The following is a 16263-nucleotide window of genomic DNA, read 5'->3' on the forward strand; positions in this document are numbered from 1 at the left end:
ATAAAGTTAATATCGTAGACTAAGCCTATATTTACACGGATACAATAGCGGATAAAAATATCATTCCATACCGTTATGTAATAAGTTATCGTAATATTTTTTTTGTTCATTTGTTGTTTCATTTCTTCTGCCAGTTACCATTTGAAATATATTGTAGCATTGAATCGGTCTCATTTTTATTTTTTTCATCGATATCTCAATAGAAATGATTTAATTGAAATAGGATATGAAAGACCGAGCATTTTCAGGGCTTAAGATCTGTTATTGGCTGGTTAAAGTGATTACTTTACATACTAAGTAACAGTTAAGCATTGTAATGTTTGAAAGACTCAAAATATTGTGAATTATACAAATGTATAATTTTTTTATGTTTAACAGTTTAAGTGTTGAGAGTCGAATTTTTGACTTAGTAATTCTACTACAATATTGAGGATGGTCAAATTTTAGATTTTTGTGTCACGGTTTTTAGCGGTTGACATTAGAGATTGGATAATTTCAATTTATTTTATTGATTGTGGTGACAAATTGATGAATAAAAAACACTTTGGTTAAAATTGCTTATCACTCAAACGGTTAATACGATTTTTATATCAACCAACGACGAAACGATTAGCATGTTTTACTTTTTGTGTGTACTCTATAAAACCCATACTTTTTCTTGAGTGTTTATCGCAAATACTTTGTGGCACATTTTATAAGCTTTATAAAATAAAATAACTTTGTTTTAACCACTTTTTTATTATTAGTACACTTTAACCTACCGGTATTGACAAGAACCTTGTCATCATCAGGGTTTATTAAATTCTAAAACATTAAATACTTATAATTAATTACATTCCCTTACCAAAAACTTCCACACACTCCATAAAAAATTCTAAATGTACTAATAAAAAAAGATTGGTTAAAAAAAAATGTTTAATTTTATAAAGTCCACACTTTTTCGTTTTTGATTTATCGTATACGTGTATAATCGAGGTCCAAATAATAGAAATATTGCCGCTTGGATTTTACAATTTTTATTTTGTTTCTAGACGAGTTGTTTTGCGTGAAGTCCCTAATATCAACGACGGTATAGGAGTACCAGAGTGGAAGCTTCTCTTGTGCCTTCTGATGGCCTGGTTGTCGGTATATCTAGTGCTGCTCCGAGGAGTAAAGAGTTCCGGAAAGGCATCCTACTTCCTGGCCCTGTTTCCTTACGTCATCATGTTAGTCCTGCTGGTTAAGGCTGCTACGCTTCCAGGAGCCAAAGACGGAATCATCTTCTTCATAAATCCACACTTTGACAAGATCTTGGACCCACAGGTATGAAATCAAAGAAAAATATTTTTTTTAAAAAAGTCATACCAAGTGACCAAGTGCATTTTTTACAAACACGTGATCATTGACTTTTTTGATATCTTACTAGCTTTATATTGCCCTGAAAAAAATTCCAAAAGATTTTAAACTTGGACGTATAATATATTGACTTGTTAAAAATTACTAAATGCATTGATGTTTATTTTATTGCCAAACAAAAGTGACTTAAATGGCTCACTCCTTTCAAGAACGTCATAAATAAAAAATGATCAATTTTCAGTTATGCATGTTTTTGGAATGCCCAGAAAATGTACTATATCCCAGCAAAAGCGGCATATTTTTAACTTAATGTTTACCCGGTACAGGGCAAAAAGTGTTGTTCTTGCATTTTGAAGAAAATGTATAGTTTAATTATTTTTTTAAATATACTAAATATTTTTCAATGAAGAAAAAAACCTTCAGGTTTTAACTAAAAAGATCTGTTGCATAGTAAAAAGTTCAAAAAATGGCTTGATATTTATTTTTAATAAATTTCATTACAGGTACTCTTAAACTTTAAAAAAGATATCCTGAAAAATCAAGCCTTTTGATATTGTGGCAATAAATATGTGACTTTGTTGAAAGGAGTGAGCGACATATGTAAATATATATACGCACAGTTATAGTTCAGTTTAGTGGCAGTAAATATGTGACATTAAAATATTTTATTAAATGTGAGTATACAATAAATATGGTAAAAGTATGTACAATACATCTCTGCTTTACCAAAGGGTTGAGCTTATCACAACACCAAACTATTATGATGGTAATCAATATATTTCTCGCTACGCATATTGTGTTGTGTATTACTATGGGTCACTTGAAGAGTGTGTACCTCATCACAATGGATTATTTTTCTTATCATTGGGACACTATTAGATTGATAATTTCAATTTTTATGATAAGAGAACATTATTATTCGAGACTTTTACATAAAACGGTTGATTTAACAGGAATTCATCGGCTTTGTATAACGAAAAATTATATACAAAAATTTGACTTATTGTTGCCATTCTACCAATTACCTGGTACCAATACTCACGTATGGAAGTAAAGCGTAAAATTGGCGATTAGGTTAAGAGCGGACTAACCGTAGTCGAAATATCGCTCACTCCTTTCAACAACGTCATATATCAAAAAACTTGATTATTCCATATTTCCATATCCCGATATTATTTGTGATATTTCACAACCCGCAACACTCAAAGGATACAAAACGTAAAATGATAATGAATTACTGAATAATTAATGTAACGATTATGAACTCTACTTTGATATTAAAAATGTCAGTCAAATATGTGTTTGGTAACCCTAGATTGAACCATATTTCCAAATCCCGATATTATTTGATATATTTCACAACCCGCATTACTCAAAGGATACAAAACGTAAAATGATAATGAATTACTAAATAATTGTAATATTCTCAATTTTAATATTAAAAATGTCAGTTAAATATGTTTTTGGTAACCCTGGATTGAATCATATTTCCATATCCCGATATTGTGATATTTCACAATTCGCAACACTCAAAGAATTCAAAACGTAAAATGATAATGAACTACTGAATAATTAATGTACCGTAGAACGGGGTTACTTGAACTTTGATGTGTTACTTGAGCCTAGTACAAAAAAAATTAAATCTGTATTTGGTCTACAATAATGAACGTATCGACACGATTTATTGTTTCCCTGGCAGGTGAAACTTATTATCACGATACGTTCATTATTGTAGACCAAATACAGACTAATATCTCTTTTTTGTACTGGGCTCAAGTAACACATCAAAGTACAAGTAGCCCCATTCTACGGCAACGATTATGAACTCTATTTTAATGTTAAAAATGTCAGTCAAATATGTGTTTGGCAACCCTGGGTTGAACCATGTTTCCATATCCCGTTATTATTTGTGAACATATCTCTGCAAGCGCAATTTCAGTGGAAATCGATGTGGACAATGCATTCAGGGGTGCAGCTTTCCCAATACATACGTTATCCCTCTTTTGTGGAAAGTGGAAATCTGTACAAAAACATGGGATATGACGTGAGACAGCTTGACGTAAGTTCGCCTCGCCTGAATGGAGTTGTTTCATACGATAAAAATACATATCGACGGTGGAAGGTGGAAATGGCGAATCTGCTACTCCGAGAATGTGACACCCAAGCGACTTAAAGTTTGAAATATTTATTACTTTATTGTGTATTTACAGAAACTCAATTCTTCGAAAAATTTTCCACAGAATTTCTCAATAGACAAACTTATAGTTATTTCATGTCCGTCTCTAAAACTAAAACCGATAAAAACAAAATTAACGTAATTCCAAATATATAAAATTCAAACAAAGATATATTTTCAAAACGTTTTTTGAAGATACTATGTGGCACATTTTGTAAAACTTTATAAAATAAAACTAAAACTTTGAGTTTAACCACTTTTATTTTTGGTACTTTTCTTCAACCGATTTCGCAAGAATCTTATAATCTTCAGGGATGTACTAACATGTACAAGTCTATCCCTGAAGACGACAAGATTATTGTCAAAACCGATTGGAGAAAAGTGCCAAAAATAAAAGAATTTTATAACAGAGTTTAAGTTTTATTTTGTAAACGAATGCCCATAGTTTTGTACTTTTACAAAACTATGGGCATTCGTGTAGATATTTAAAAACACCTATAATATGTTTTCCAATTTAAGCCTCACCAGGTTTAGAATTTGAAGATATTATTTGAGTTCATATTCTTTTAAAGATTTTTTTTTTTTAAAAAAAACAAAAAAAAAAAAATTTAAATTAAACTCTTAGAAAAATGCCACCATATGTTTTCACAGATTATTGTTTTCATGGTGATTGAATTTTTCTGAAGCATTTTCTGAATAAATTCAACCAAGTTTCTGAAACACAATGCATTATATAAAAATCGTCTGCTAGCTTATATCTGAATAAAATAAAAATTTTTTTTCTAAGTTTCAAAATTATATTATGGACGACGGATATTAGGATTATCCCATTTGAATGTGGCTGTTATCGTTAGAAGCAGTTTTTCTATTTTTCAGTATGCAAGCAGATTTATTCTTGCATTGATAAATCATGCCAGAATAAGCCATTTATAAGCCCTTATCTTTCTTCCACCGTGTCAGCAAAATGCAGTTGACTACTAAATAGTTTCGATAATACTAGAAATATTACTTGAAAACTTAAAGTATGGAGAAAACAAAAGGAACACCTTGACCTTGATGTATTGGTAAGAAAAAAAAAACTGAAGACAACATCGTGTTCCAGATTGCAGTATTGTATTTCTTTGGTTAAATTGAAAATTAATGGTTTTAATTTTTTACATGAAATTTAATATATGTGTGATTAATTTTTCAATAGAATCTATAGAGAAGCATTTTAACTATCCTTTTTTATGATAGAAACACTAAGAACGAATCAGTCGATCAATGTTTAAAAAAATTGATAGGAATTGCTCCTTACCTAGCAATCTTTTCATAGATCCTCTCTTCAATTTTTCTAAAATCTTAGTCAATGAGCGCACAAATCAGCAAATCAGGGAATCAGTGAATTAAGAAATTTTATTTTTAAGGATTAGTAATTTTATGGTATGGTAATATAATATTCTCCTTATATTACAATACCACAAAACTTGGCATGATGATGAATGTCAAAAACTTGAAAGTGGCCGGGTCAGGCGTCGAAATAACCGGTGGATATGTATGAGGAGATATATGAAGGTGAAAAAGGCGAGGGATATTTGCAAAGATAGAGTGGTGTGGCATTCTATTCTCTTTGCTTATCCCTGGCGGGGAAGCAGCGTGATGGTTAGTTAGACATAACATGTTTTTGTATGCAAATTAGTATGGAAAGAGTCAACGTCCTCAAATTGTGAATTAAGATAAAATAATTACAAGATTTTTTTTTTCATTTCAGGTGTGGTATGCCGCAGTAACTCAGTGCTTCTTCTCACTCTCAGTGTGTTTTGGTAACGTTATTATGTATTCGTCCTATAACAACTTCAGGCATAATGTTTATCGGTGAGTATTAAATGAGAAAAAAATCCTTCATCTTACCGCTCCTTTGATATCTTTCTTTACCCAATTATTTCCTTTTTCTAGAGTTTCAGATGCATACCCAATCGTTAAACACAAAATAAAGCTTAAGATATCACATTTTACGAAAAGATTAACAAAAATTAATTGTTTTATCACGTACCTAAAAAATCTATTTTTAATTAAATTAAATCTAAAACATTGAAATATTTAAAGTAGGTACATATTTGATTTATTACATGTTTATACCTGATAATGAAAAGGTTCTTGGCGAAACTAGTATGATAAAAGTACTAATATAAATGGTTTAAAACGATGTATTTTTGCTGAAGCAAAAAAATGTGTTTGAAACAAATATCTAAATACAAATAATCCATCTTGACCAATCCAATAATATTTGAAAATATCTCATTTTCATAAGTTCCTCTGACACTTGTTTCAACTACATTCGCCTCATAAATATGTTTTACTTATCTTTCTCCATTTTTACGATTCACATCCCCAAAACATCTCAACACGCCTTTCTTAATTTTATTGACAATACTTATCTCAGCTTTGCATTATTTTCTTATAGCACCACTTAAACATCCATACGTCGTTATTCTTATTATATTTTTTCATTTGCTTAATAAAAATTTCATAAAACCATTTAAATTAATTGTTTTATTCGGCAGTAACTTTGTAGTAAAATCTGTCAATTTTAAATTTAAGTTTTATTTAGTAAATACCTCCATTTCTTCAAATCAAATGTAACATCAATAATAATAAACCCATAATTAACTAAAGCCCCCCCCTATTGTCCATGTTCCTACTGATAAGAAATAAAAATGATAAAAATTAAATCAATAAATAAAAATAAGAAAGAGCTCCTACCCCCTCTTCAACCTTTAACGTTCCAACGACCCAACTCTAAAATTTAGAATTAGCTTCACATACGGTGTTTGAAAACGATGCGGAATGCATCAAAACACGTATCATAGTAGATTTAAAAAAAATAGTGGTATTAACTAAGTAAAATTTAAATTAAAAATTATATAACTTTTCTATTTCCTTTTATATAAAATATTTGTGAATTCTTTTATTTGATTAAGCGTATTATTTTAGTGACGCCATGATCGTGACGTCATTGGACACAGTGACGAGTCTCATAGCCGGTTTCACAATCTTTGGCATCCTCGGGAATTTGGCGTACGAGACTGGGCTGGACGTTGAAGACGTGGTACAGGGGGGCACAGAACTGGCTTTCATCTCATATCCCGATGCTATCAGCAAGTTCGAGAGTGTTCCACAAGTGAGGAAAAATATTTTAAATGAAAAAAATACATTAAACTAAATTAAAAGTTTACATATATCAACCATAGATGTCCTTGAAGAAGTAGCATACAGAAGATTATTTCAATTGAAGCATAAACATAGCTACCGAAATTTGAGTAGGTGAGTGTCAATTATGGGTAGAAAGGTGATATTATATTGAGATGTCAAAGAGTAAAAATAAATGGACAAACCCAGATTTGTGAACAAGAATTTGGACACACTCCGAGATGTTGTGTAAAAAATTATGTGTAAATGAAGAAATGATTGTTAGAACTGAGTCCTATGTTGAGAACAAAGGGAAATCGTCGTATAATTTTTTAAAAACCCTTATCTGCACCCCAATGGTGCATAGGGCACTGCATCATATAAACGCAGTGTTATCTTGATCGTTAACACATTAAGGTAAGGTGAGCAGTCCTCCGCTTCAGGTACCAGTCCGGGGTAATATTGAATAAATATAAAGGTAAAAAAAATCACTTATTTGATCATATTTATTTGACCCCCCCTGGGAATCGAACCCGGGACCTCCAGAACGGTAGCCGAGCGTGCTGACCATTACACTACGGAAGCGTACAAAATTAGTTAGAATGAATGTACATATTATACATATCTTGAAGGGAAGTATTTGAATGAATGAGATCGAATTAAAAAATTAGGTTTTCTTAATTAGACTGGAGATTTTGGAGTGATGTGTTATGTATAATATATATATATATATATATATATATATATATATATATATATATATATAATATATATATATATATATAAATATATATATATATATATATATAAATAAATATATATATATATATATATATATATATATATATATGTGTATATATATATATATATATATATATATATATATATATATATATATATGTATATATATATATATATATATATATATATATATATATATATATATATATATATATATATATATATATATATATATATTTATATATATATATATATATATATATAACGTGGTAATATTTTCCTTTTGAAAATTAAGTGTAAATAATATGTAAAGTGGGTGTATAATAATAAAATAAACAATGTGTTGCTTTGTAATTAAAGAAACGACAATATAAGTTTATTCTTAATTAATCTTTACAATAATTTTTATATCTATCTATCTATCTATTTGATTCTGACAGTTAATAATATTATCGGAAGTCTTTTGTTTTATTCTGAGCGACGCATGCGGCATCTGGTGGTAGAACTGTTTTATGTAGGTACTTTTTGTAAGTACTTAATAAAATGTATAGGTAGGTACCTAGGTATTTTATTACATCTCCCCCCTTGGGGATGAAAATTCATAGTTAAATTTTCACTCGTCCTCCGGATCATCTTCTTGTAGTGAAGGGACTGGTATAAGTTTAGTGATATGATAAAGTTTTTTTTTTTTTTTTTTCCTCCTATCTTTTTTCCTTCTTTTTTTTTTCTTTCTTTTTTTCTTTCTTGTTTTTTTTTCTTTCTTTCTTTTTTTTCTTTTTTTCCGTTCTTTTTTTTTATTTCTTTTTTTTGTATTTTTTTTTCTTCTTGACCCTTTTAAAGTAGACACAGTTTTTCTCAATCCATTTGTTTTTTTCTTTTGAATTCATTCATTTATATTCAGATCTCTTAAAGTATCTTCTAATATAACCAAATGTACAACTTTTAATTGTTCATCTGCATTTTTATTCGATTCTAAAACTGGGTTCCGGCTTAGACAATCTACTTCTAAATTTTTCTTTCCTGGAGTATATTTTATTTCATCTTTCGTAGAAGTTTTTTCTACTTTATTTTTATTTTCATTTTTCAAGCACTGTTTCTGTGTTATTTGTATGTCTTTATTTTTATTCTGATCTTTTAAATTATCTTCTAATTTAACCAAATTTACAACTTTTAATTGTTCATCTGCATTTTCATTCGATTTTAATACTGGATTCCTGCTTAGACAATCTACTTCTAAATTCTTCTTTCCTGGAGTATATTTTATTTTATCTTTCGTAGAAGTTTTTTCTACTTTATTTTTATTTTCATTTTTCAAGCACTGTTTCTGTGTTATTTGTATGTCTTCATTTTTATTCTGATCTTTTAAAATATCTTCTAATTTAACCAAATTTACAACTTTTAATTGTTCATTTACATTTTCCTTCGATTCTAATACTGGATTCCTGCTCATACAATCTGCTTCGAAATTCTTCTTTTCTGGAGTATATTTTATATTATATTTTGTAGAAATTTTTTCCACATTATTTTTATTTTTAATTTTATCACTAGTTCTTAAATTTCCAGGTCTTCTTTGACTATCTTCTAATCGTTTTCTTTGATCATCTTCTAATTTTTCTCTCTCACTCCGAACATATTGTAGTAATTGTTTTAATACATCTAATGTTTCATAATCCATTTCCAATTAACAAAATTGTCGTTTTATAACGTGGTAATATTTTCCTTTTGAAAATTAAGTGTAAATAATATGTAAAGTGGGTGTATAATAATAAAATAAACAATGTGTTGCTTTGTAATTAAAGAAACGACAATATAAGTTTATTCTTAATTAATCTTTACAATAATTTTTATATCTATCTATCTATCTATTTGATTCTGACAGTTAATAATATTATCGGAAGTCTTTTGTTTTATTCTGAGCGACGCATGCGGCATCTGGTGGTAGAACTGTTTTATGTAGGTACTTTTTGTAAGTACTTAATAAAATGTATAGGTAGGTACCTAGGTATTTTATTACATATATATATATATATATATATATATATATATATGTACAACTCAATTCTGCAACACGTTTAAAAATAATAATTTTAACACTACTTCTAATCAGTGGTGCTCAAAGTGTAAATCAATACAGATGGCACAACAAATTAAATGTCAGTAATTTAATCCCTATTATTCCACTTCGTTTCAGTTGTTTTCATTCCTCTTCTTCTTCATGCTGTACGTCCTCGGAGTAGGCTCCAACGTGGCCATGGCGTCTTCCATCATCACCGTATTCAGAGACAAGTTCCCCAACCTCAAAGTGTGGGTGGCAGCTACTATGGTGGCCTTATTTGGTTTCGGAGTCGGAATCGTCTACATTACTCCAGTAAGTACCTACCTTTGAAAAAGAAAATTACATGTCAAATTTTTTCAGGGTCTTGCTAGAGAAGGTTCGATCCAAAAAATATGCAAATTAATTAAAATCTGCATATGTGTTATGTCTTCATCTTCTCTTACATTTTTCTTCATTTACCCTGAATATTTACTTATTTGAAAATTAAATATTTACATGGGTATTAACTGGCTGATTACTAGGAGAAAAATCGGATACTAATATACGTTTATTCTGTGTAAGAAATTGATAAAAAAAATTACACACACAAATTATTGTGTTGTTTTAACATATTTTATAATAATTTAATCATGTATCTATGTGCACGTACAAAATATTTTCGTTTATCTCAAGGTTCTACATTTTAGAGACATACTATTTTTCATTATACATATATTGCGATAAGACGCAATTTCCGGTAAAATTCAATAAGTGTGCGTATGAATATCCTTCAAACATGATACACCAAAAGTATTCATCGGTATAAAAAATAAGTTTGTATTGTACATGAACAGAGTAAATAGTGAAAATCTATTTTAATAGATTTTCTCTCAAATAAGCTTTTTCACAAACAGTTTAGAAAAAGAGGAATCGTTCAAATCTTTTCACTCAAACTCTGGCATTAATGTATAAGGACATGAATGTAGAAAATGTGAAGAAAGTTTTTGAAAAAACAAGACTAGTGTGGCGTTCTATTTTCTCTGCTTACCCCTGTGGAGAAGAGAAGCGATAATAAGTTAGTTTGTTAGTTAAATTCCAAACGAAATTAAATATGATTCTTAAAAGCGTCTTAAAAAGATTTTGAAAGAAGTCGTATTTGAAGATGATATTTTTAATAACTTTTTTTTTCAAAAATGATAATAATATTACTATATAACCACTCACCAAGATTTTTATGTCTACCGGTTTCGAAACGTACCCGTCTCTTCGTCAGGACAATCACTACCACAGCATGCAAACAATACCACCCTTCACCACTATAGCACCATTTACACATTTAAAACTACACAAAATGCACATGCGATTTTTGGTCGACCCGAAGACCAACATGTACTAATTTTTGAGATCAAACATGCACATCGAAGAGACGGGTACGTCTCGTATTATTAACATTTTTGTAAAAAAAAAAGTAAAATGACTAACCACAAAGTAAATGCTTTAAATATTAATAAAATTGAGAATATGATAATTTTACTCATGAAAAAATGTGTTTTGTTATAGTTGTTGTTGAATTTTTGTTATTTAATTATAATATAGTTTGGCTACTCTGGTGACTAAATAAACTCTAGTCGTGTAATTAATATGAAATGATATACTCCAGACGTATATTTTTAATAAGCGCCCATGAGCAGCTATTTCCAAGAAATATCTAAGTAATTATGGGACGTATTCTGTGCGCAAGTACTGCTCTGTGGCATGCAGTTAGCTATGAGAGGGCGTACTAGAGCTTCCAGTGCAGGAGACTGGCTCTACGGAGAGAATGGAAGGGGAGTTGATAAGGAATGCTGAGGAAATGGAAGAGGAATCCTTGAAATCGAGTGCTATTGTGCGGTTATCGAATCAGACTTCAGATGAAGTGTTTATTGGCAAAAAAAATTATGTTGGTTTGATGTAATAAAGAATATACAACATTTTGAGTGTGTCCAAATACTTGTTCACAAAACCTGGATTAAAATATAAGCTTAATAATAAAATTGAAAATGGTATTTTCTGGCGTTTCTCATGTGTGTGATTATAATCCAGGATTCAGACCTCACATACTACATAATATAAGAGTTTCTGCTTAGTAAAAAGCTTCTTTACATCTCACCAATAGATGTCTGTAGTGAAGTTCTAGTGATTCAAGAACAAGGTTTCTAAATTGGTTCATACATATAGAACTTCCAAGAATTTGAGTAGTGTGGTTGTCAATAATGGGTAGAATTGGTGAATGTTACATGAGTGTAAAGTGATCACTTAAACCAGCCTATGACGGTCGTCAGCCCCGTAAATGCCCAGACTTCCATATTCTTCTTCATCTTTGATGAGATGTTAAAAAATAATAAGGAATGTTTTCAAGAATTTTAACGCTTTTAAACGATTGAAATTATTGACATTTTGAACAATAACTTTGCACTTTTTCCATTTTTTTTTACTGAAAAAATGTTATAAAATCACTACATTTAAAATGGTATCTAAATTATAAAATAAAATACACCTTTTTCTAAACAAACAGTATTTTCTCGAAGAATACGATTTCATTTAAGAATTTTCCCGATAGAAAATAATCACAAATTTTACCAGAAAAAATGTCTGAATGTATAACATAAATGCAATAGAGAGCTTAATTTAGATGGTTTAGAAATTTTATTATAAAAAGCAATTGATATTTAAAAAAATAATTACAGCTAATGGTTATAATACATTGAATAAGAAAAAAACGAAATTCATAATGTCCGTGATTTACGTTTAAAATGTATATTACAGCACCATAATCATTTACCCCCTTGAATTCACTTGGCAACTAGTGAAAATATAACCAGTAAGACAAGTCGAGTATTTAGTACTCCATGATTATATAATATTTACTCCGTGATTTTATAATATTTCAATTAATTATGGATATGACAATTTTTGAAAATTACCTCCCGAGTTGTCTCATTTCTCTAAATGATTGCCGTAATATATAATACAGATAAATTAATATTTTTACATCAGTTTAATAAAATCCTCATATCACAACATGTAATATGAACGCTCAATATAGAGGTTGTTAATGCAGTAAAGTAATGGCAACTTCAAGATAAGTTTGGTTTGATAATAAAGGAGTAATGGTTAGGTTGGGTTACAATTTCGAATCTAGACTTCATATCTCGTAACAGAATCTTGTCAAGAACTGTAATGATCTTGGATGCAGTACTTAACTCCATAACCCTTTACGGACCAAAACAAATTTGAATAATTTTCACTAAAATATGAACAATCACGTGTCCGTTACTCATTTTCAATTAAAAAAAGCCAGTTAAACATAATTTCTCTCTTTGCTGGTCACAATCTGTATGGTTGGTTTGTTTCTTTCATAGTCAGTCTCCACCCTTTTTAATCCTTCGCTTGTCTTTTCAACTCGGCGAACCTGCTAGAGCGTATGTCAAAGATAATTTGGAACATGTAGTTTAAGCGTGGTCGTTCTCTGTAGTTTGTGTATTCTCACATATCTTCCGCAATCGTTAGAACAAGCCTAGGTGTCTTATATTATGGGCTATCCGTTTGGCTCAGTGTTGTGCTACTTTATTTAGTAAGCATGTAAACTTCCTAGTCCTTCTTAGTACCTCATTGTTACATGTTTCGACCCTACATGTTTCGACCAATGAATCCCCATATCTGGCCTGCCCGATAGTCCACGTTTCACTTCTATACAGGTGTATGTTCCAGACCAGAGTTTAAATTAAGTTTTTTTCTTGTTTTTAAATTAAATTATTATTCAATTAAAGATTGGCATATATATCGTAATCATGGTATGATGACCATGCAAAAAGATGCAGTTTCTGTTTATTATTGGTCGTCCATGAACAAGGATCGTGAATCTCATAGAGAAGTTCTTCCCTGCTTTCCATTTTCCGATCTTTATTTTTGATCTCTAAACCTTGTCCTAGCTATTAGACATCAACCCTATTTTTTAAATAATTTTGAATTTTGGCATGAGTATTTTGTAGGACCCTAGAAAGAAACTCACTAATAAATTTTTATTCCTAAGCACCAGGATCATCATATTCAACATAATATATTGTATATTTATACATGATAATGAGTCATGGCAGTGTCCTTGTGGATATTCGTGAATGTAAGATACATTTGATGATAGCCTAGTATATGTGGCTTACTTAGCGAAAATATGTCGAGTAATTAAAATCGCCGACTGGAAAACCGCAATGAGAAAGGGTTAACGCCGACTACTTAACTGCAGGCGACTATGTCGTAATTAAAGACTCGTAAAGAGAAGTGAGTGGTTGGCAAGGGTGCAAGTGTGTGAGAGGGTAAAGGGTGGTTGGGGGAAGCTAAGGGATAGTTAAATAAAGCAAATAAATTAATATAATAAATGACTAAAAGAGTTACATAGCTGTTAAGAAAAGTCAACATGTTATATATCATAAAATACTGTTTTTGATATTGTCCATAGTAAATAGTAAAAAGATATCGCTCACTCCTTTCAAGAACGTCATGAATCAAAAAACTTTTTCAGTAGAACGTTTTTAAAGTTTAACAATATAATACAATGTATTAAAAATAAATATCTAGCCACTTATTGAACTTTTTACTGTGCAACGGATCTTTTTAGGTAGAACTTGAATATTTTTTCTCCATTTGAAAAATATTTATTACATTTAAAAAAATATTTAAACAATACCTATTCTTCAAAATGTAAAAACAGCACTTTCTGCCCTGTAGCGGGTAAATATTAAGTTTAAAATATGCCGCTTTTGCTGGGATATAGTTCATTTTCTGGGCATTTCGAAAGCACGAACAACTGAAAATTTACGATTTTTGATTTATGACGTTCTTGAAAGGAGTGAGCGATATGTCAATTTATCACCAATTTATCAATCTCTGAATCAATATTGAACCTGATAGACGCCTTCACCATATTCTTAAGGAATTTCTTCATTTCAGATTAATATTTTGCAAATTAAAATGTCTTTAAAAAAACTACATAGCCTTTTTTAAGAAAAGGCCAAAAACATTTTTATTAAGGTTTTCATGGGTTTTCTAAAATAAATAAAAAAATATTTTTAAATACTTTAATCATGTTTTTGTGTATCATGCTATATAAGTAGGTGAAAGAAGAATTTATTTCATGCACCATTATGAATTAAAACGAATAGAATCAAATCAATTGAAAACTTCGAAAACGTTTTTAAAAACTAGTTTTTAGTTTTTAAAACTGTTTTGGAATATAATATTCGATTTGATTATCATTGTTTCAATTTAAAATGGTGCATGAAATAAAATAACTCTTACCCATTAATACACATGATACAAAAAAAACTTTAAAACACTTCTAAATATAAATAAATGTCAGTAGACATATAATTTTTTGACATCTCATCAAAGATGAAGAAGAATATAGAAGTCTGGGCATTTACGGGGCTGACGACCGTCATAGGCTGGTTTAAGTGATCACTTTACACACGTGTAACATTCACCAATTCTACCCATTATTGACAACCATACTACTCAAATTCTTGGAAGTTCTATATATATGAACCAATTTAGAAACCTTGTTCTTGAATCACTAGAACTTCACTAGAGACATCTATTGATGAGAAGTAAAGAAGCTTTTTACTAAGCAGAAACTCTTATATTACTATGTGAGATCCGAATCCTGGATTATAAACACACACATGAGAAACGCCAGAAAATACCATTTTCATTTTTATTATTAAGCTTATAATTTGACCAGATAATTTATTTACAACATTTTGAGTGTGTCCAAATACTTGTTCACAAAATCTGGATTATCTCCGATTACAGGAGTTATTTTCATATAATTTTTTGACATCTCATCAAAGATGAAGAAGAATATGAAAGTCTGGGCATTTGTAAATTGTAAATTGTAAATGCCCAGACTTCCATATTCTTCTTCATCTTTGATGAGATGTCAAAAAATAATATGGAAATAACTCCTGTAATTGGAGATAATCCAGATTTTGTGAACAAGTATTTGGACACACTCAAAATGTTGTAAGTAAGTAGACATGTTCGCGGACTTCCCTTAAATATTTTTGTATGCTATTTGCTGATTTTAACACTGCGTTTATATGAAGCAGTGCCCTATGCACCATTGGGGTGCGGATAAGGGTTTTATTATATTATATTTGCTGAGAGGTATATAATTAGTTACTCTAGATAATAGACTTTTGTCCGCGACCTTACGACAAAGAAGCTTTAATGGGCAGAAACCGCATCACATCCGTGTTGGTCACAGGGCTGGGGAGGGGGTGGTTTGAAGGAAGGGAAGAATCCATTTTCACCATTTTGTTGCGTGCATAATATATATGTGGGTTTAACAACATCGAAGAGGCTAATGGCCCTAACAAACAGTTTACAATATATTTTTTTAAATACATAATTAGTTTAGTTAGAAAAATACATTTTCCGTCAATATTCGATCCTTTCACCCATTAAAAAACTTATTTTTGTGCATTTAGTGTTTGGTTTTGATATCGTCCGGCATAGTAGTTTGGTGAACAAGGTGTTTGCTACTATGCTGGAGGTTCCGATTCAAATATAAAAATTAAACATGTATATTATACCACTTTTTGAGTTTATTAATGTAAACACGACCAGTTTCAAGAACTACACGTGTTCTCATCAACAGGTTAAAACACAAACTGTATTATTTCCTCTTGATGCAAACATCTGTAGTTTTCGAAATTAGTCATTTTAAGATGATAAAATTGCTCCAAACAAATGTTTTATTTTTTGCAATTTA

The 16263-nt window shown here is 30.0% G+C and overlaps 1 protein-coding gene across 1 annotated transcript in view; it reads left to right on the forward strand.

Annotated features, from left to right (window-relative positions):
- LOC148305585 (sodium-dependent nutrient amino acid transporter 1-like) overlaps positions 1-16263 on the forward strand; it is a 37281-nt gene that overhangs the window by 14103 nt on the left and 6915 nt on the right. Inside the window, exons 5-8 of the mRNA XM_088266451.1 lie at positions 1032-1302; positions 5262-5365; positions 6485-6671; positions 9612-9788. Coding sequence (XP_088122577.1) covers positions 1032-1302; positions 5262-5365; positions 6485-6671; positions 9612-9788 — 739 coding nt within the window. The remainder of the gene's footprint in view (positions 1-1031; positions 1303-5261; positions 5366-6484; positions 6672-9611; positions 9789-16263) is intronic.

The sequence above is a fragment of the Brachycentrus maculatus genome, unplaced genomic scaffold (assembly GCF_059751285.1).
Source record: "Brachycentrus maculatus isolate JH-2025_06_01 unplaced genomic scaffold, ASM5975128v1 h1tg000269l, whole genome shotgun sequence".
NCBI lineage: Eukaryota > Metazoa > Arthropoda > Insecta > Trichoptera > Brachycentridae > Brachycentrus > Brachycentrus maculatus.